Below are 23,287 nucleotides of genomic sequence, written 5' to 3' on the forward strand. Positions count from 1 at the left end.
GAATCTGGGTCCCCATCCCAGCTCTACTGCTTAACTGACTGCATGGCTTTGGGCAAATAATGCATCCTCTGTGACTGCACTTTCTCATCTTTACAATGAGTCTAAAATCTATGCTAACAATTTGTGGAGAGTAAGTTAATAAACATGAGATCACATCATGAGGAAAAAAGTACAAGATGCACTTCTATTAAGATGATGCACTTCTATTAAGATGATGTTATGACATAACTTTGGGCTTCACTGATACACAGAAACTAAGAGTACTAACAGTAGTTCAGTGCTTCCTCTGACTGTAGCAGTAGGAAGATGGGAAAGGGCCACACAGTATTCAATTCTGTGCCTACTCCTCAGTTCCGAAGTATTCATTATTTTTCTATGTTCAAGCAAGACCTTCTCCTCCAGTGTATCTGTAGCTCTAATGGAAAACCCAACCACTGAGTCCCTCTCCTGAAATGAAAGGTTCTTTAGCCTCAGATCTGAAACATGCAAGGACAGGACATCTTTCCTGGGAACAAACCCTTTCTTCTAAACATTTTAAATTTCCCTCTCTGTGTTTCTTTCATAAGCACAAACCTTTCAAGCTTCTTAACAGGATGCTCCTTGCCTTTCAAAAAAATACTGAAAATTAAATTACCAAGGGAAGTTCCAGAAGCATCTGGGGAGCTCTAGGTCCCTATGAACTTTGTGCCTGATTACTTTTTCAACCATCCCTCAAGACCACAAAAGGGGAACAGATTATCTATCGATTGCCACTCAGGGTGCCTACAAACTAATGCCTGATGTGTATCTCTCTTCTTGTTGCTATCTGAAAATATCCAGAGGACAAAGAATAAGTCTATGGAAAAAAATAAGGCAATACTGGTTCACGCTGAGCTGTAACAATACTGTACTGTATTTGTGAAGTCTCATGACATAGAATGGATTATCATTTTGATAGGATCCATCAGTGAGTCCCTGAGCAGATGTTCATTTCTGACTCCTCAATGTCAAGCTCTGTGCTAAACAGGGATAAGCCTGACAGGTTCTCCTTTATAGACATCAGACTAGTGGATAAGCCAGGTCCACCAACAACCCATCATGTGAGACCTGAGGTGGTTGGACCTGGAAAAGCAGCCATAATGTTGGAAAAGAGGAGAGGGATATGAGAAGGAAGTGAGGACAAGCTGGAATTAAACAGAATTTTCTTCATCAAATCCATCAGTTAGTTCCTGTCATATTTTATCTTACTGTCTACATGATGAACAATCTATTGCCTAATATTTGAAGAAACCATAGGCATATTTATGAAAGTATTAAAATATATAACATTATGGTGCATCCCCCTAATAATGATAATTTCTCACTATATTAGAAAAGACATGATTTTAATCCTTTCCTTATACTGAGTGGAGACCAAGTGGCACAGATGTAGTAGCTGGCTTGTTTCTTTATCAGAATATTTTTCATTCAATTAAGTTCCACTTTAAAATGCAGGTCTCCTCAGTCTCTGAACTCTCACTCTCTGAAGATTTGCCATAATGATCTACTAATTGACACAAAATTCATTACCCAAACATACTAAAGAAACCTGCTGCAAGCTGCATGCAAGAATATGTTCAAGTCATGTACCCTCGGGTAGAAGGGTACGGTTGGCTGCTGTTGTAGCTCAGGTGTTCTCACAGAGAAGCACCTAGAGCTCCTGTTTAAACACTGTGTGCTGCACAGATATCCCCTCTCCCACCTTATGCACTAAAAGGTCTTCTAATAAAGTAGAGGAACTAATGAAGGACATGGGTAAGTCTAAGAGGCCCAAAGAACCGCATGCACTACAAGAAACACTATAGTGTTTGATAAAGCACATTAAGAATTTTGAATGGCTGTTAATCTTAAACTTGGCCATGAACATGTCCCTAACTCCTATGAACCATAAATATAGTGATGAATATGTACAAGAAATTTGAGATTCTGCAAAAAAAAAAAATCTTGCTGGGGCACGTGAGTGTGATGGTGGCATGAGCACAATTACATTGTGACACAATTACAAACTCGGGCATGTGTTAGCGAGAGTTGTAGGGTACCAAGCAAAGGGAACACAAACAGACTGCCACCACAAGCTCTGTTTTTCATCCTGTGGCTCTGTGTGTAGCTTTAGACAATGGTTCCTCACCAGACACTTCTGAGCTCTGCTACCAGAAAGGGAAGATTCTCCCCTCTTCCTCAGATTCAGACACAGATGAACCTCAGACATTTCCTGTTTAACTCATTTCTTCACCGGCTCTTTCTTCCTTACCTCATTCCACCACCAAAGCCTAACAGAGACCATAGCCTCCAGCTCCCTCCTCCCACCACCAGACCTCACACAAACATGCCTTCCATCAGAAGAATCCTCTCAAAGCATCATCTTGTTTAGTTTATTTTGCTAACTTTTACTGGCATCTAGTGCTCTTTAATGTATTATTTTGCTATTTATTTACATCTCCACATACACTGCAATGTAGAAGGAATATGTAATCCTTTCTCAATATCCTACACTGAGCAATGTCTACTATTATGGCTTACTACATATACAATATCTACTAATGAGTTTATCAAATATGAAGTGACTAGATAGTATCGCAAACAATTTCTATTTTGTAAAAATTCTTGGCAGATTGTTAAATAGGCAAATTAAGGAGTTTTAGTGACATCTAGCAAGTTGGCATTTTCCTTTAGATTAGGAGTGCATTTTTATTTTTTCCAGTCAAAATAATGGAATTACTCCCTTTGTTCTCTGAAAATTTGTTAACAAACAAATGTTAAAGAATAGATTAGATTCACAAAAAAGAGGAGCACCTGTATAATAGCAGTTACTACAATGCTTATTTGTTCTTCTACCATTTAAATTGTTTCAAGAAAAAGAAGCAATCAAGTCTATGTGTACAGGTATTGTCTTAATTTGAAAGTAATTAAATGTGTCAGTTAATGTTGCTCTGTTTATCGCTTTATTTCTTTTATAGAAAGCCAATTACTCATATTTATATTTAGTTAGAAAAAACACGAATTATACTAGCTGAGAAAGGAAATTCAAACTAGTAGATTGCTCATTTGGATTCAATTGTTTTCTTTTTCCATTTTGATGGAAAAATAGTCATAGATGTGATTTCTCTTGTTTCAGTTTTGTTGAACAGAAGTGCACCCTAGTTCCCCATTACTTACAACATTAGCCTCTCACCTGTGGTCCTCAGATGGCCTATCCCCATCCGAATTTGGGACCAATGGACCAACTTCACGAGACTTATTTAAGTCGCAAAAGCCCTGCAGAAAAATTGGCATTTTAGATACTTAAAATGTACTTACATAGTAAAAATATCTGACATATTTGTATAGGTTGTAGTAAATTTGAAAATCCAACTCATCTATATATCATTGTGAGAAAGGCACTCAATTTCACAGATGTGAAAATTGAGGATTTGAGAGCTAGGATGATTTGGTCAAAGATGTACAACTAGTAGATGCAGGATCAAGGTAGGTCTACTTCAAAGTTGAACTCTTGAGTTCACCACCCTTCCACTGCTACACAGCCACTCTGGGAACAAAGTCTTCCTCCAAAAAGCCCTCTTTTCTCACAAGATTTGTTCTTTGAAATGACCACTAATATGAAACAAATATCTCAGAAACCCAGAGAAAAACTGGCATAGGTCACAAACAGAAATCCTTGTGCCAAGAGGGAGCCCAGGGTGAGGGTGCCGTCTCAAATGAGATTTTTCTTTCTCAGATGAGGAAGTAGATTTAGGGGTTGTTGATGTTTTAGTTGCTCAGTCGTATCTGACTCTTTGTGACCCCATGGACTGTAGTCCACCAGGCTCCGCTCTGTCCATGGGATTTCCCAGGCAAGAATATTGGAGTGGGTTGCCATTTTTTTCTCCAGGGGATCTTCCCAACCCAGGAATCTTCCCAACCCATGGCTTCTGCATTGGCAGGAAGATTCTCTACCATTGAGCCACCTCTAAATGGGATGTCTGCCTTCTCATGGCAAATATGAGAGCTCAAATCCCAGAGAACTGCTGGAGTGGGATACTGAATGGGGCCAACAGACTCAGCAACTTACTTCAAATGCTTTTCTCTTGACTAATCTTCTTACTGTCTTAACTTTAGGGGGAAAAAAGATCACATAGATCACTACTCTAAATTGAGTGTAAAGAAAGCCCTCACATCTTCTGAAATGTGGTCAGTTAAAGCCCAGATTTTAAACCAGAGAGGAAAAATAAAGCAGATCTTTTGCCCCCTCTGGATTGTAATGATACTAATAATAATGATAAAAATGACTATGATGATCATGACTGTAAGGACTCATATTTACTGAGTGCTAACCATATACCTTAGCGGCAGCAGCAACCATATACCAGGGGCTGTCTTATTTGCACTTCACAATAACCCTCAAAGAGGCACTGTTTTCGCCATTTATAGAAAAATAACCTGAGGCTAAAAGATGTAAGTGACTTGGGTAAGGTCTTGTAGCTAGTAAGAAAGGTTGTGAACTCTGGACCCAGAGGCCTCTCATGTAAGTACACGTATTGTATGTTACAACATCATCACATTAACAACTTTGTCTAGTCATATGACGGCCTTTGTTCCCTGGAACTCTCCATGTGAGTTACTACCTCATGACTTTTACAGCTGCTGGACCCTCTACTTGGACTGCCTTCCTTTCTTTCCTGGGTTGGCATCTTATCGTCATTCACAGTCTCTGTTCAAAAGGCACATCGTCAGAGAGAGACCTTCCCTGACATTCTACTGGACTCCCACTTCCACCAGTCATTAGCACACAATTCTGTTTTATCATCTCCATGACATCTGTTAATGTTACTTGTCTACTGTCTTTTTTTTCTAGCACTGAGCACAGTGCCTGGCACACAGTAGGTGCTTGCTAAGTACACCACTTGGTAAATAACCCATTAGTCCGAACCAATCAGATGAATCTAAAGATGAAAGATGTTTCCTTTTTTTTCCTGTTTTTTTTGAGACAGAATCTGGGAATTCTCTATTAGAAAGATACTAAGTGAGCAACGGGCAGACAGAAGAGCTGCTTCAAAACTCACCTGGTCACACGCCTTCTTTTATCCACCTGCCAAAATGGTGATTTCTCTTACTGTGTCCCAGACCCCAGATCCTGTATACTTGTTTAATAGTATATCAAAACCACTTGTCAATGAGTGTGCATTTCTTTGGGGTGTTCATCTTCTGAAACACAGGAGCTGGTCTTTTCTCACTCACATATCCTAACACAGCCCTCTGCACACATCAGGTGCTTTAGCAGTGCTGTACAGTAGCTGAGAGACCAAAGAGGACACGTCCCTTTAAAGGAAGCCTGCATGGCCACTATGGGGGAGACACAAACCCAACATACTTACCCGTAGAATCTGAGCCCTAAGAACACAAATGGTCCCCACCAGGTAATAGGAATCCTCCAAAGGAAGATACATGGCAGGTGACCCACAGGTATATTTGGAGAAGCAGCTGCGGAACATCACAGGAGGCTCTAAGGGAGAGAGAGACACACAAGTGACAATCTAATAGAAAAGCAGGCCAGGTACACAAAAGAACAGTCACCTGTCCCATCCGTGTGCCATTTATCAACCCATTGACAATTTTCAGAATTCTGAGCCACCAATTTTTCCTGTCTTCCTTACATTCCAACCCTCCCCACCCTGGTCTCCACCAGAACAAGGAGTCATTACTGGGAAATAATTGTGAGTTCAGGGTGATTTTTCAGTCTTCCAATCTTACCTTGTGAATGGACATTTTAACTCCAAAAGAAATTTGCTCCCCTTCTTTACATAAACCGTGTAGGTATAAAATATTTGTAATTTGCGTGTACATGGAATCAAGTATTTTTTAAGGTATTTGACTTTTAGTTTCCAAGGCATGTGACAAAGATACCTGGCAACCACTGTGTGAGCTAATTTTCATTCTTTACTTACCCATTCATTCATTTGTTATATTTTTAGAGCTCAGTGGCAAAGAACTGAGTTAATTATATTCTTAGTTCATGGCATATTATGAACACAGATAAAATTCCAACTCTCATTTTTATTTATTTTTTCTCTCTGTCCCTTTCCCACCCATAGGGATCCACTATTATCTACCACCTTTAACATGTGGTCAAATATACCACCCTGTCAAATGTGTGCTAAGTTGCTTCAGTGGTGTCTGACTCTTTGCAGCCCCATGGACTGTAGCCCACCAGGCTCTTCTGTCCATGGGATTCTCCAGGCAAGAATACTGGAGTGGGTTGCTGTGCCCTCCTCCAGGGGATCTTCCCAACCCAGGGATTGAACCCACATCTCTTATGTCTCCTGCATTGGCAGGTGGGTTCTTTACCACTAGCGCCACCTGGGAAGCCCCAGTCAAATATGTAGCATGGTTCTATGTACTATTATGTTCTCACAATTTACAAAAGTTGTCTTGTGCTATAGATCTCATTGTTTCACAATGAACAACATGGTTTTAAGATCTAACCAATGGTATTATGTATATCTAGAGTTCATTATTTTAACTACATAAAGTTTTCTGTATTGTATATTTCCCCCAAATTTTACTCGTTCATTTCCCTAATGATTACACCTAGGCTGTCTCCAACTCCCTCCTACTACAAACAACACTATGACATACATAATGCAAATCCCCTTAGACACAGATCTCTGCAGCTTCGCCTCTGTGGTATCTCCATCCAGTGATAGGATTACTGAGTTACAAGATAACTGACTTAAGTTCACTCTGTTTTCGTGGATGGCTTCATGAGTTTACAATCCTCTCAACACTGTATTAGTGTTTTCATTTCTCACATCCTCACCAATATTTGGTATTATTCACACTGTTAATTGTTGCTGTTCTGATGTGTGTACATTGCTACTCATTGGTTTTTTAATTTTTCATTCTTTACTTACTAGTGAGTTTGAGCATCTTTTCACATATCTGTTGGGCTATTTACCTCAGATTCAAGCCCTAGATCTTTTAATGATCCCAAGAAAGTGTTTATATTAATTTATCAGCATGTGGTTCCTGAAGCCTTGAGAATTTCAAATTCTGATCCTGTATTCACATTAAGACACACAGATTTGGGTTTTGATTTCCTCTAAATAACACATACTTTTGCATTCAAACTCTGAGAGAGTTAGCACACTTACTCTTCATCTAAACCAATGGGCAGAATTTTACTGATCATTTTAAGTCTCTAAGATTTATGTGTTGGTCCTTGAACAAGTGTTACTACTCCAGACTGCAGTCAATAGAATCAATGTATGATTTAAAAATCAATTAGGCCCAGCACAAAATCAACTTCTTATCACTGTGTCCTGTATTTTATCCTTTCTTTAAGGTTGTCTGTGCAATAAACTCCTTAGGTTATGTTTAAGCAATAATTTCCTTGTTTTTTGTAGAAGGAAAGAGCCCTCCTTATCAGCTCAGTCTACCATGTTACCATATGACCTCACCTTGTCAATTTTGCTATAACTTTTTAAAGTCTAATTAATGTTTGTGGTCCACCAAAACCTGTGGTCACAGGGGTAGCAGAGAGAGTGCCAACAGTAGAAAGGCGTTTATATTACTGATGAAGGGCTGAATAACTCATGAATTTCTTATAAATAAGATTAAAAACTATTGATTACCACTAGAAACATCCTTCAGAGTCAGGATGACTTTAACATATTCATAAGCAGAGGTGTTACTGGATTCAGCATCTCCTCTTTTGAAATGACAGCAAAAGTCAACATGCTTTCCAACTAAAAAAAAAAATAACAGACACAAAACAATTTTACATTTGTATTTAACTATATTCTGAAGGATTATATCATATGACTATTGCCTTACTTAGACTAGATTTTAAAAATATTATTTTCTTTTCATGAATATTAGCACTTGCATAGCTATCTATGTTGTATCTATAGAGTGGTTCACTTCAGTTCAGTTGCTCAGTCCGATTCTTTGCAACCCCATGGACCACAGCACGCCAGGCCTCCCTGTCCATCACCAACTCCCGGAGTTTACTCAAACTCATATCCATTGAGTCAGTGATGCCATCCAACCATCTCATCCTCTGTTGTCCCCTTCTCCTCCTGCCTTCAATCTTTCCTCTACCCCTATAGAGTGGGGTATCACCTAAAACATAATTTACATAATACTTATACAATTATACAAAAGCTGAAAAACTGAAAGTTCATGATAAAGAACAAGATTTAATAGTGGAGAAAGTTTAATATTAGAAATAAAATTTGCAAAAATTATAGCAAGTTAAATTAATATATGATCGGCAGCTATATTAGCTCTAATGTCTTTATTTTTATTATTCCTTTAAGTGATTGTTATCTGTCTCTTAAAATCTAAGCATTTACTATTTGAAAAAAGAAAAAATCTGTACCTGAGCTTGACACAGGAATTTTGAAAGACATCTTTGAAAATACTCCACTTTTCTCAGTATCAGGCAGAAGGCTTAAGAAGGCTTTACCCACGATGCCATTCTCAAGAGGGAAAGAGGGAATCAATTTTGTTATATGCATTACTGGCATTTAATTTCTCTATCTCCTTACCGCCATTAAGCTTATGACCTGCCCCACCTCACCCATCTTATAGTCAGACCTGTTAAACTTCTAAAGTCTCAATTCACATTGACCCATTCTATGACCATCACCTCCTACCTTCCCAGTGTGTTCATGCAAGTATTTGTTTATTTGGCTGTGCTGGGTCTTAATTGTGGTCTGTGGGATCTTTGATCTTCTTTCCACCATGACAGGCCCCCTGCATTGGGAGCTTACAGTCTTAGCCAGTGAACCACCAGGAAAGTCCCTCAAATGTATTTTAAATAGCATCAATTCCCTGACATTCTCTTCCTGTCTTTTTGTATACCACTTATCGCTACCTGACATCATAGTCACATGTATAAAATATACAATATAAAATAAAATAATGGATAGAGTCCCTCAATAAAATATAACTTACATTAAAAGACAGACCTTGACTGTCTTATTTACTGCTACATCCTCAACACCTAAAACACAGTCTGGCATGAGTGAGCACCAATAAGGTTGGATGAATGAATAATGCTGTACCATGTAGTTGAAACGTGGTGACATGAATTAACTGAATATCAGACATTAAGAGTTTTTTTTCATTTATTTTTATTAGTTGGAGGCTAATTACTTTTATTAAGAGTTTTTAATGTGATAGAAACAAAATAATAAGCAAAGTACTCTTTGTAGTTTAATGATGGCTTTGGGTGATGAACTACAAATTAAAATGATTTTAACTGGTTAATATTAATAATCTACAGTCAAAACTCAGAAATGTATTTTTATGGAACATTTGTAGAAGCCAGCCTACAAACTGGCCAATGCTCAAATTAGCAGATGGCTCCTGTCTCAATCAAGAAAAATCTTGGCTCAATGCAGGGCAGAAATATAACCCTAGTTTAGCAAAAAAAACACGAATTAATAGGCAATAGGTTTTGACAATGAAAGTCACATAGTAAGAAACTGACTTCTCAAAAGGATATTTCTCTTTCAATTTAACTTTTTCAATGAAAATACTTTATTGATTTAGTTATAAAATACACTTTAGGTACCAAACCAAGTTATCTCTGATCAGTAGAGACCACTCATTCATTCCTTCACCTAACACCTGATTAACAACTGCTCCATGCCAGAACATTGTACTACATACATTCAAACTAACTAGCTCACCTAATTAGATTCCCTGTGAGAGGAAGAACTCTCCTCTATTGAATTCATGAGGAAATGGAGGCTTGTACAATTATGGAGAGGAAAGAAGTTCAGAGATGAGATTCACACCCAGCTCCACCCAACTACAAATTCATTGTTCCTTTTACTACACCACAACTACCGCATTTTGGATATTTTACCTGAAGCAAATTATTATTATTATTATTTTGCTGAAACCTCTGATAGTTTAAAAAGATGAACCTGACATGTTTATTCTAAATTTCAATGAACACAAAGTTCAGTAGGGAAGACAACACATGCACAATTACAATGCATAGTATAAAATAATAGGTTGATATCATTTCAGCCCTGGAAATAATAAATAATAAATAATAACAATAATACCCCAACAAGAGGTACAAAGTGCTAAGGCTCACCAGTTCTTTCATTGGTAGAAGAAAGTATAGCATTGTCACCTAAAAGAATTCAAAGTTGATAGGGTCCACATGGGGTCTCACTCACCTGGGCACCTCTGGAATTCAGCAGCATGTCTCTTTGGTATGCTGCTGTCCCACCACCCTCAGGGGGCAAAGGTGGGAGGTGGGGGGAAATGAATTACCAAAAGCAAACAGCAGGGGTACGCCAGCAGTGACACTTGGGGCATACACCCAACAACCTCACAGATTACATGCTTCCTCTCCAAACAATCATAACGCCCTGCAAAGCAAAGGAAAGCCCTGTCCTCCAACATGTGGATGATCTTCTCCTTTATAGTCCTTGGCTTACACACTCTCAACACCACACTACACAACTCCTTAATTTTCTAGCTAATAGAGGCAATCCAGTATCTCCCAACAAGTTTCAGCTTTCTCTTCCTAGAGTCATCTATCTCGGAGTCCTTTCAACACCAACAAAAAGATCCATTACCACCGATAGAAAATCCCTTATATCTACCCTACCATTCCCTATATCAAATGTTATAAAATATTTTAATGCTCAGTCTGGTTTTTGGATTTTTGTATTGTTGTCTTGTTTTATAGGTTGTCAGCCCCTCCCCTAATCTCCCCTTCCTCTCTGCCATCTTATCCTGAACTAAGGCCCAGAACAGGTAGAAACAGGCTGGATGACACCACTTAAAGGCAGGGAAGAGCCAAAGTAGAGATTTGGTTCCAGCTTTCAAGTGCTAACTTCCTACTGTGCAGGGCATGATGGCATAACATTGTCTGCTTGTACCCCTTGTCCCCAGTGTACAGGATCTTTGCACACGTGTCTGAATCATTGAGGGGTTTCCTCTGCTCTTCAGGGCATTACATATTGTTTGGGGAGGAAGCATGTGATCTGTGAGGTTATTGGGTGTGTGCCCCAAGTGTCAGTTGCTGATGTACTCCTGCTGTTTGCTTTTGGTGCTGTATTTCCCCTCAGCTCCCACCTGTGGCCCCCTGAGGGTGGCAGGGCAGCAGCATATCAAAGAGACAGACTGATGAATTCCAGAGGCACCCAGGTAAGTGAGACCCCTTGTGGACCCTATCAAAAGTGAGCAGTTGGATGCATGAGACAAGTGCTCAGGGCTGGTGCACTGGGAAGACCCAGAGGGATGGGATGGAGAGGGAGGCGGGAGGGGGGATCGGGATGGGGAACACATGTAAGTCCATGGCTGATTCATGTCAATGTATGGCAAAAACCACTACAATATTGTAAAGTAATTAGCCTCCAACTAATAAAAATAAATGGAAAAAAAAAGTCAGCAGGTTTTTTTGATCATGCACATTCTCTTGGATGGAAATAGCAGCCATAAGTTATTTATTAATTAACTACATTCTTTAGGGAAGGTGACAGTGACAATGCATGCTTGAGCATGTTCAGTCGCTGTGCCCAACTGTTTGCAACCCCATGGACTGCAGCACACCAGGCTCCTCTGTCCTCCACTGTCTCCTGGAGCTTGCTCAAACTCATGTCCATTGAGTTGGTGATGCCATCCAACCATCTCATCCTGTCATCCCCTTCTTCTTTTGCCTTCATTAGGGTCTTTATTATTGCCAGCATTAGGGTCTTTTCCAATGAGTCAGTTCTTCGCATCAGGTGGCCAAAGGATTGGAGCTTCAGCTTCAGCATCAGTTCTTCCAATGATATTCAGGGTTGATTTCCTTCAGGATTGACTGGTTTTGATCTCCTTGCTGTCCAAGGGACTCTCAAGAGTCTTCTCCAGCACCACAGTTCAAAAGCATCAATTCTTCACATTCCAGGATGCCTGGCTCCAGGTGAGTGATCACACCATCGTGGTTATCTGGGTCATGAAGACCTTTTTTTGTATAGTTCTTCTGTATATTCTTGCCACCTCTTCTTAAAATCTTCTGCTTCTGTAAGGTCCATACCATTTCTATCCTTTATTGTGCCCATCTTTGCATGAAATGTTCCCTTGGTATCTCTCATTTTCTTGAGATCTCTAGTCTTTCCCATTCTATTGTTTCCTCTATTTTTTTTTTTTTTTTTGCATTGTTCACTTAAGAAGGCTTTCTTATCTTTCCTTGCTATTCTTTGGAACTCTGCATTCAGATGGGTGTATCTTTCCTTTTCTCCTTTGCCTTTTGCTTCTCTTCTTTTCTCAGCTATTTGTAAGGCCTCCTCAGACAACCATTTTTACCTTTTCACATTTCTTTTTCCTGGGGATGTTTTGATCACTGCCTCCTGTACAATGTTACAAACCTCCATCCATAGTTCTTCAGGCACTCTATCAGATCTAATCCCTTGAATCTATTTGTCACTTCCACTGTACAATCATAAGGGATTTGATTTAGGTCATACCTGAATGGTCTAGTGGTTTTCCCTACTTTCTTCAATTTAAGTCTGAATTTTGCAATAAGAAGTTCATGATCTGAGCCACAGTCAGCTCCACGTCTTGTTTTTGCTAATTGTATACAGCTTCTCCATTTTTGGCTGCAAAGAATATAATCGATCCCATTTTAGTATTAGCCATCTGGCAATGTCCATGTGTAGAGTTGTCTCTTGTGCTAGAGTGGTATTTCTTATAAAGTTCTTCTTTGTATTCTTGTCACCTCTTCTTAATCTCTTCTGCTTCTGTTAGGTCCTTGCCATTTCTGTCCTACCCTTATAGCCTATTCTTAATACGAGATCCAGAGTGATTCCGATAAAACTTAGATTCAGATAATTTCCTGCATCAGCTCCAAATGGCTTCCTCCCATCTCTGAGGAAAAGGCAAAGTCATTACAATGGCCCTAAACCAGGTGACCTCTATTACTGCTCTGACTTCATCACCTCCTACAACTTTTCTTCATGCTCACAGCACTCCAGTCCCAGTGGCCTCTTTATGATAGCTTTTCACACCAAGTATACTCCTGCCTTAGTGTCTTTTCACTTGCATTTGCATCTGTTTGGAATGCACTTTCTGCATGACTCACTCATCCTGTTCTAGTACCTGTCGAAATGTCACCTGATCACACAGGCCTTCACTAACTACACCATGTGTAATAATCCCACCTCCAGTCACTCTCTGGGTAATACTGTCCCCTACTGACAGATGAGAAATGAAAGCTCATGTAGTTAGTGACTGAGAGTTAAATTTTAATCTCTAGATTATTTGACTCCAAAGACCAAGTTCTTTCCACCTCACCATCCTATCGGCTTGGAGTTGCCCAATAGACAGAGGTTCAGTTCAGATGCTCAGGCATGTCCGGCTCTGCAACCTCGTGGACTGCAGCACGCCAGGCTTCCCTGCCCATCACCAACTCCTGGAGCTTGCTCAAACTCATGTCCATCCAGTCAGTGATGCCATCCAATCATCTCATCCTCTGTTGTCCCCTTCTCCTCCTGCCTTCAGTCTTTCCCAGCATCAGGGTCTTTTCCAATGTGTCAGTTCTTCACATCAGGTGGCCAAAGTATTGAAACTTCAGCTTCAGCATCAGTCCTTCCAATGAATATTCAGACTGATTTCCTTTAGGATTGACTGGTTTGATCTCTTGCAGTTCAAGGAACTCTCAAGTGTTTTCTCCAAAACCACATTTCAAAAGCATCACTTCCTCGGTGCTCAGCTTTATGGTTCAACTCTCACATCCATACATGACTACTGGAAAAACCACAGCTTTGACTAGATGGACCTTTGATTTTTAATGAAAAATTGTAGATTCCTGGAGCTGGGCAGATGCTCCAGAAATGGTTTGGTCTCCATATTTATATGAGATGGGTGATTTATAACATGAAATTTTAAATCAAAGCTTGGAAAAAAAATATATGCTGTTAAAAACTAAGAGTTAAGATTTAAACAGAAGTGTGAAACTGTGTCCCAGGTATGGTCTTTTTCAACCGTGTTTTAAAATAATATGGGCTTCCTTTGTGGCTCAGCTGGTAAAGAATCCTCCTGCAATGCAGGAGATCTGGGTTTGATCCCTGGGTTGGGAAGATCCCCTGGAAGAAGGGAAAGGCTACCCACTCTAGTATTCTGGCCTAGAGAATTCCATGGACTGTATAGTCCATGGGGTCACAAAGAGTTGGACACGACTGAGTGACTTTCACTTTCACTGAAAAGAATATATCAATTCATTTCCATTTAATGTTTATGTACAGAGTAATAGTTACAGCTTTAAGTACACCAAACTCAGATTACCACGTGCCTGGTTTAAGATGAGCAGTTCAAACCCATGTCTCAGACATCTCTACCTTAGGGTGACTCTGTGCATGTGTGTCTGTTACCTCAAATGTTGAATGGTGAAAGTCTCTTAAGAATGAAAGCTCTGAACCAAAATGCATAAAGAATCAAGGATAACAGTATAAAAATCTTTATAGGAGGATTCTCAGGAAAAGTCATTGGTCTCAGTCAATGGCCAATTTGCTTTAAGTAATATTAAATATTCCAAGAATTTGGGTAGTTTTCTCGTCTTCACTATAACAAACTTTAATGAATGATGTATTACATTCATATTCTTTTAATGTACATTTAATAAGACCATTCTCCTTCTATGATAAGACTCCTCTAAAGTCCAAGAATGAATATCTCTAATGCTATGCATGCTAAGTTGCTTCAGTCGTGTCTGACTCTTTGCAATCCCATGGACAGCAGCCCACCAGGCTCCTCTGTCCACAGAATTCTCCAGGCAGGAATACTGGAGTGGGTTGCCATCTCCTTCTCCAGGAATATTCTAATATTTGCATTTCATTCAGCTGTTTTGGTATCCTATAAATATAAGCTGAATTTGGAAATGTAAATTGCTTTCTAAAAGAAAGGAAGAGAATGAGGAGTTTAAAAATGGATATAGGTATCTTTAAATAAAGAGAAAAGAGGAGAAAAGCTCTCTGAGTTTCTAAGTGGGCCATAAAACATGCTGGCTGGAACAGTATAACTAGTGGAATAAGCACTGAACTTAACTAAAGAATAATTTAACAAAAATTCTATTAATGTGTGTGGTTCAAACTTGAGTGCTACAGATTGGTGGGTTAGGGTGTGCCAAGTTCTTCAGACAATTCTGTGGAGTGAAGAATGTGCAATGAAAGCAACAATCCAGATATGATTAGCACAATCAGTCAAGTAACAGATTTGGGAATGGTGGTGGTTGCGGATGTACACTACACAGCTCCTTTTCACACACAGGCATGCATGCAGTATGAAGGTTTGCAGTCCTTTCATGTTTAAGTGATATACACAGTGGGTGTACAGCTTGAAGATCCAGAAAAAATTTAGGAAATCATATATTCTAAGTCAATGGTGCTGGGAAGACTGTAGAAAGCTCTCCTGAGAGGGATATAGTGACACCAAAGGACTCAGGAAGGACTATTTTGAACATCTGATACTCTGACTATAACATATGTGAGTGTCTCTCCAGCAATATGTACAACATTGCTAAGTTAAGCAATCATTTATTTTTTTTCCCCAAATTAGATTATGGCTTGTTCTTCAACATAAAGAAACAAAAAGCAAATCAGACCTGGAAATGGATGTCACGAGCTAGCATGACCAAATCATGACATTCATTGTTTAATGGTAGACTCAAATGTACAAAATCAAACACATCCATCTGGTTGAGGGCTGCCCAGCAAAGCATTCACCTTGGGGACCATCACCTTCAAGGGAAGTTTATAAACCACACACCAGTGCACATCCAGTGTTTCATTACATTATATCAGAGTTTGTTTTTCATAGCTTTAAAACTGAAACCAATGGAGAGGACAATAAAATAGGTGCACATTTTGACAACATTAGCAATGTCTTTTCTGATGAGTTGTATGCTGCTAAAAACAAATAATGAACCCCTACACAACAAAGTGAATGATCCTTTCCCCAAAACTGAGAGAACTTACAGGTAAATGGCCAAGAAGTGAAGTGATGTTATGGGTCACAGAAATTATAATTCCATCTGTGCTCACTATTATCATAAATCCATCCAATGACTAATGAAAAGAGAATAATAATGTAATTAAGTAGTGGAACAATAATAAAATGATAGCTTTATTTCTAAATGCATAAATAATTGTAATCACACACTGAAAATGTATTGTTGTCCTTAAATATCAATAAAGCAAGCCCAGAATTAAGTAAAATTCCATTATTCTCCCTCCTACACAGAATCTACTTAACCTTAAGCATGAGATATTTATCAAATGATATCTCACTTAGACAAACACATTTCAGTGTACACCCAATTAACACAAAACTCTCCAATACAAGCTAGGAAGATTCATTTCCATGTGTTGGTTATTTCACACTTAATTCAAAATTAATTCCAAAAACAGTAAGAATATTTTGGAGGGCATTTTCATTTGTAGTTAATTTAGTCATCTATTTATAAATATGGCTATTGCCTTCACTTTCCTGCTATATAATAGAATAGATATCCAGACAAATGCCTCCTGGTAAAGAACACCTAAAATGGTGGATAAAATATATAAAACAGAGAGAAGCTTATGGTAAAGTACGGGAAACAATCTGATACAGAAATGACTAGAACATGAGAAGTCAGAGGATATCGAAGCTTACATATGCCTTGGGAGCATCTATGCAACATTGATGGCATAGAGCCAGGGGGACAGAAAACAAAGCTTGGACACACACAAAGTGAAGGCTGAAATCAAAGACTCCCATATCAAGCCAGGAAAGGAAACTCTCAGCAGACAAAATAGAAAGATCTTATCCAACAAAGAGAGCCAGGGAACTTACAACCTGCCTATCTTGCCTCAGCCTCAGCTTGGGCTAGAAAAGGAAAAGAAGAACTGGTCTCCTCTGGGAATTGCAAACAGAAGCCCACACTCACACTAACTACCTATGTAGCCCTCAACACCCCAAGCCTATAATTTACTTTCAAATGGTCCTGACCCCAAATATCCAGGAAAAAGAAATTGAACTCACCTCTTGAGAATAATTTTAAAACCAGGGCTCAAAGAATGTAGATAAATTTCCAAATAACATAAGTTTGTCATAAATGATTAACAAAAACAGGGAAAACATGAAACATGAACAAGAGGCAGTGTAAACAATAAAATGCACAATGAGATTTAAAACTGCAGATACGAGAAATATCAGAGATAGAATATAAAATAAGTATGCTTAAAAGCAACTATACTGCAATAAAATTAATAAAAATAAATAAATATACCAAAAACATGCTTAATATGCTTAAATAAATCTTAAAAGGGTATTGAAAATATAATGAACAGGAGACTCCTAACTGACTAGGCATATGTGAAAATTAATCAGATTGTTTAGAAATGATATTATCAAAATAAAAACTCAATATGTAGGTCAAATAGCAAGTTAGAGCATAGGTAGAAAGATAATTTCTGAACTGGAAGACAAAGCTGAAGAAATGACTCAGAAGCAACACAAGGAGACAAAGGAATGGAAGATAAGAGAAATGAAATAACACAGAGAAGAGCAGGAAAGTGCACTAGACATTTACACATGTTCACTTTACTCTCACAACCACTCTGTGAAACAGAGATATTGTAAAGAGGAAGAAGTCAGAGTTGAGAGATGGCAATTCTCTCAATGATGCATAACAAGTAAGTGATAAAGGAACAGTTCATATCCATATCTATTTGACTCAAAGGATTGTGGTCATTTGGGCTTTAGTCTGTGGCCTTTGAACTCAGTGAAACCTACCAGTTCCTTTGGAAGTAGAAACCATAAACATCTCATGTCCTTGAGGAAAAAAAGTAAGGAATGAAAGGCTTAATCTACAGACTCTAACAACCTGTGTTGAATGAATCTACCAGATAATTAATTAACTTGCCACTAAACTATGCAAACACTTGTTCATTTTTGTTGTCGCTGGAGTTTGGTGGGTTCAGTTGGCATAAGAAACATCCAGGCAACTTTGGATTAGATTATCTTCTCTCCAAAATGATTTTAAAGATGCAAATAAATGAACCTACTGAGTTTAAAAAAAAAAAAAAGAAAGAAAGAAAGAAACATCCAGGCAGCCTGCTAGACATGAAGGCTCCTGGCCCTACCAAGATAGAGATTCCAATTCAAACAGTTTAAGGTGGGTCTCAGGAATCTGTGTTTTTACCAAGTTCCCTAGGTAATTCTGAAGGTAGAGTCCCCTAGCCACACTTTGAAAAATAGTATTCTGTATCTTTTACTGCATGCATTCTGCATATAAAGCAACCAGAGAACAAACTCCCTCTTACTTGTAGTGTCTTCTGGATAAAATCTTCATAGCTTCGAAATGATCGAATCCAATTCAGTGTCTCTGTAGACGTTTTTATGAGGAAGAAAGGATAAAAAACAGTCACATTAAAATGATTAGCTTATGGGTATTGATTTTTCAAAGTTATAATTAATTTTATAGAAAAGACTCTCATGAGAAAATGCTGAGTGCTAATGAAGAATCTGAGGTAGACTAACTAATTGCTTATAACCTATCATCAACAAAGAAGTGTTCAGAATTGAAAAAGACCTTGAAGATCATCCATCTCAATTTCTACTCTATGCAGGATGATCTTTCTAACAACGTTATGATCTTCAACTCCCAGTTCTTTCCCTTTCTTGACTTCTTTAAGTCTTCCAAATTCTATCCAAACCCAATATTCACAATATACCAGATAAGGTACAGGCTGTTGAATGCTCCAGATGTATTAAGACACTGAATATGTCCTCAGTCCCTGGCTAAAATACAGAATTCCATGACTGTTTCATCAAATTAAGCTTTTAGCAAAGGACCTCAACTAGAAAATCCTTAAGCTGTATCTTGTAATTCTCCAAAGATGCGGACACTCCTCTGTCTCCCATACCCCCTTCTCCATGTGTCAAGATTTTCTGGTTTTGAAACTATAAAACTCCTAGAGGAGAACATAGGCAAAACACTCTCCGACATAAATCACAGCAGGATCCTCTATGACCCACATCCCAGAATTTTAGAAATAAAAGCAAAAATAAACAAATGGGACCTAATGAAACTTAAAAGCTTTTGCACAACAAAGGAAACTATAAGCAAGGTGAAAAGACAGCCCTCAGATGGGAGAAAATAATAGCAAACGAAGCAACAGACAAAGGATTCATCTCAAAAATATACAAGCAACTCCTCCAGCTCAACTCCAGAAAAATAAATGACCCAATCAAAAAATGGGCCAAAGAACTAAACAGACATTTCTCCAAGGAAGACATACAGATGGCTAACAAACACATGAAAAGATGCTCAACATCACTCATTATCAGAGAAATGCAAATCAAAACCACAATGAGGTACCATTATACACCAGTCAGGATGGCTGCTATCCAAAAGTTTACAAGCAATAAATGCTGGAGAGGGTGTGGAGAAAAGGGAACCCTCTTACACTGTTGGTGGGAATGCAAATTAGTACAGCCACTATGGAAAACAGTGTGGAGATTCCTTAAAAAGCTGGAAATAGAACTGCCATATGACCCAGCAATCCCACTTCTGGGCATACACACCGAGGAAACCAGATCTGAAAGAGACACATGCACCCCAATGTTCATCGCAGCACTGTTTATAATAGCCAGGACATGGAAGCAACCTAGATGCCCATCAGCAGACGAATGGATAAGGAAGCTGTGGTACATATACACCATGGAATATTACTCAGCCATTAAAAAGAATTCATTTGAATCAGTTCTAATGAGATGGATGAAACTGGAGCCCATTATACAGAGCGAAGTAATCCAGAAAGATAAAGACCATTACAGTATACTAACACATATATATGGAATTTAGAAAGATGGTAATGATAACCCTATATGCAAAACAGAAAAAGAGACTCAGATATATAGAACAGACTTGTGGACTCTGGGAGAAGGCGAGGGTGGGATGTTTCAGGAGAATAGCATCGAAACATGTAGATTATCTAGGGTGAAACAGATCACCAGCCCAGGTTGGGTGCATGAGACAAGTGCTAGGGCCTGGTGCACTGGGAAGACCCAGAGGGATGGTGTGGAGAGGGAGGTGGGAGGGGGGACTGGGATGGGGAATACATGTAAATCCATGGCTAATTCATTTCAATGTATGACAAAAACCACTGCAATGATGTAAAGTAATTAGCCTCCAACTAATAAAAATAAATGGAAAAAATAAAAAAATAAAAAAATAAAAAAACAAGGCTATTTGGAAAATTCAAAAAAAAAAAAAAAGATTTTCTGGTTTTCCCAATGAACACTTTCAGCTCCTGAACTAACTCAGAGCCTCTGCTATCAACATCCACCCCACTTCACCTCCCTCAATCCCACCTGTTCCATTGACTTCACTAACCCAGGGACTTCACTAACACAGCCCTCCAATCTCCAGTTATTTGAATGTATGTCCACAAATGTTTGTTTCTTCTCCTCAGAAATGGTGAGGAGACCCATAAAATTGCAATGCCTATTCAAAATGTTAAATCCCTTGACAAAGACAAATCTGACAGCGGCACTTGCTCTCTTGGTGGGAAGGAGTCTCAGATCCTTCTCTATGAGTAGATAAGAAGGGACCCAGGCATGAGCAGAAGAGCTCCTTGAACCCTCATTTAAGAGGGGATGAGAAGAGGGCATGTATCTACGTGGGAAGGAGGAATAATATGAAACATAAACCATGCCGGTTGCACAACCGCCTCACAATCAGTGTTCCTGACCCCTGTCCCAGCCTGGAAACTGAATTCTAGTCACAACTTCTCCAGCTCAGAAAACAAACCATGCCCCTCTCCCATGGCTGATTTCTGAGGTCATTTCCCCACTGACTTTCAGCTCCACCTAGTGACTTTCATCTCCTACACTCCCTACAAAGAAATACAAAAGACAGTCCATATATTTCCAGAAAATAAAACCTATGTATTTTATAAAACAACCATAAAGGGTTTTTCTACATTAGTATATTACCCATGAACTTGTCCTTGTTTTGTTTCTAGGGTAGGTACCATATACAATTCTTCACTAAAACCCCACTGTTCAGCATAGTATTTGACACACAATAGGAACTTGGCAATTCTTGTTAAGCTGAACCTCATTCATTCATTTATTTAACTACCACCTACTGGGCTCCTACTACATATCCTACTCTGTTTTAGGGGCTAATGATAGAGCATGGACAAGACAAATAAATTGACCATTCTTTTTAATCTTACAGACCGGTGGGGAAGGTAGACAGATAACCAACACATAGACCAGGGAATTGGTCATTGCATGTACCTTGAAGTACAATAACTTCAACTGGATGCCCAGGGAAAGCCTTGCTGACAAAGTGAAAAATGGCAGGAAGAGAGCCATGAGAAAATCCAGGAGCAAGAAGAGCATCTCAGGCAGGGGAAGCAGTAAGTTCAAAGGGAGACAGGAAAGATTTTGGCCAATTTAACTAACAGGAGGTCAAAGGGACTACTGTAGGGTGACCAAGGGATAGAGCAGTGGGACATGAAGTCTGAGAGACAGGTAGGACCAGATTATGTAGTGTATGTGAGGGAGCCAGCATTGTTTTGAGTGGAACAGCATGTGCTTTCAAGCAGAAGAGTGACATACAGGTTTTTTTTTCCTAATATTTTTATTAGAAAATATATTTTTCTATATTTTGTTGAGGCAAACATGAAGGAGTTCCCCAACCAGGGGCCCCTGCATTGAGAGCACAGGGTCCCAATCACTGAACCATCAGGGAAGTCCCTTCATATATATTTTTAAAAGATCACTATGGCTGTTTATGAAAAATAGGTCAAACTAGGGAGCAAGAGTGAAGCAAGGGAGCCTCGCTGGAAAGCGTGTTCAAATGGAATAGATGGTGGTGGCCTGGACTAGGTTGGTTCACCAAGGCTATGTAAGTGGCAGAGTGAACGGATTTGAGATATACTTTAGAAGCAAAGCTAAAAGGATTTGCTGATGATGGTGGAGGACACAAGAATGACAGCTGGAGTTTATTTTGAGCTGCTAGAAGAATGGTGGTACTTATACTGAAACTGCGAAAATCAAGCCTGGGAGTGTGAGAGGAATTGAGAGGTCCTAAATGGCGATGTTACCTTTCCTGTTAGACATCCAAGCAAAGAAGTCACAGAGGAAACTCTCACACTGATTTAATAATGAGTATGATTCTCAAGTATGGAGGTAAGGGAGGAGGTTAGGGCTGCAGTTAGATTTTAAAAGTGGGAGGCACTGACATCCAGGTAGCCCTTCAAATTAAGGGACTGGATGAGATTACGTGGGAAATGACTGTAGACAGAGAAGACAAAAGGTCCTAGGACTGAGCCCTAGGGCATATCCATGATTCAAAGTTGAAAAGGGAAAGAGGGGATGGGAAAAAGAGAGAGAGAAGGAGTGGCCGATGAGTTAGGAGAGAAGCCAGAATCCAGTTACCCAGGTATCCTGGAAGCTGAGAGAAAAATGCTTCGAGAAGGAGGGAGTGGTCACCTGTCCAATGTTTTTGAAATATCATGAAAGATGAGGATAGTTAAGGGACCAAAGACCTCAGCAATGTGGAGACCACTGCTATTCCTGACAGAAGTAGTTGTCCTGGAGTGGGGGGAGCTCCAGGCTCAGTGAAGTGGGTTGAGAAAGGACGGGGCACGAGGAAGTGAACACAGGGTCGATACAATCATTTCGAGAAGTTTTGTTGTGAAGGGGACACAGAAATAGGGCAACAGCTGAAGGTATCATGGGGCCAAGAAAAAATATTTTTAGGGCAAGAGAGATCTTCTATAGCATGATTACATGCTTATGAGCATAACCTGCTCAGATGTTTTCAGTTAAATATACTTAAATATTATAGGTACTATTTGACACCCTTGGGACCCTGTTTCCCTTAGCAACATTTATATATGCCTTCAAGTGCCTAAGATACAGAAATCTGCACTACTGTTGCCCAGAATACTTCTACTAATTCTCATTTCCTTATTCCACTTTTGCATGAACTTCAGTAATGCTTTTAGCATCGAGCATAAGAAAATTATAAATGGAGAGAAACTAAATATCCACATAATAGAAGTTGCTTCAGGAGGTCATCTCGTCATTGCTGCTGCTGCTGCTATTAGTATTTAGTCATTCAGTCGTGTCCAACTCTTTGTGACCCCATGCACTATAGCCTGCCAGGCTCCTCTGTCCATGGATTTCCCAGGCAAAGAATACTGGAGTGGGTTACCATTTCCTCCTCCAGGGGATCTTCCCAACCCAGGGATCGAACCCGCATCTCCTGCATTGGCAGGCAGAT

At 39.3% G+C, this 23,287-nt stretch overlaps 1 protein-coding gene across 1 annotated transcript in view; it reads right to left on the bottom strand.

Moving 5' to 3' along the window:
• PASD1 (PAS domain containing repressor 1) overlaps positions 1-23,287 on the bottom strand; it is a 68,953-nt gene that overhangs the window by 42,008 nt on the left and 3,658 nt on the right. The window contains exons 4-9 of the mRNA XM_070462768.1: positions 18,306-18,367; positions 15,978-16,067; positions 8,375-8,474; positions 7,626-7,739; positions 5,370-5,497; positions 3,191-3,273 (exon numbers count right to left, since the gene is read on the bottom strand). Coding sequence (XP_070318869.1) covers positions 3,191-3,273; positions 5,370-5,497; positions 7,626-7,739; positions 8,375-8,474; positions 15,978-16,067; positions 18,306-18,367 — 577 coding nt within the window. The remainder of the gene's footprint in view (positions 1-3,190; positions 3,274-5,369; positions 5,498-7,625; positions 7,740-8,374; positions 8,475-15,977; positions 16,068-18,305; positions 18,368-23,287) is intronic.

The sequence above is a fragment of the Odocoileus virginianus genome, unplaced genomic scaffold (genome assembly GCF_023699985.2).
Source record: "Odocoileus virginianus isolate 20LAN1187 ecotype Illinois unplaced genomic scaffold, Ovbor_1.2 Unplaced_Scaffold_13, whole genome shotgun sequence".
Taxonomy (NCBI): domain Eukaryota; kingdom Metazoa; phylum Chordata; class Mammalia; order Artiodactyla; family Cervidae; genus Odocoileus; species Odocoileus virginianus.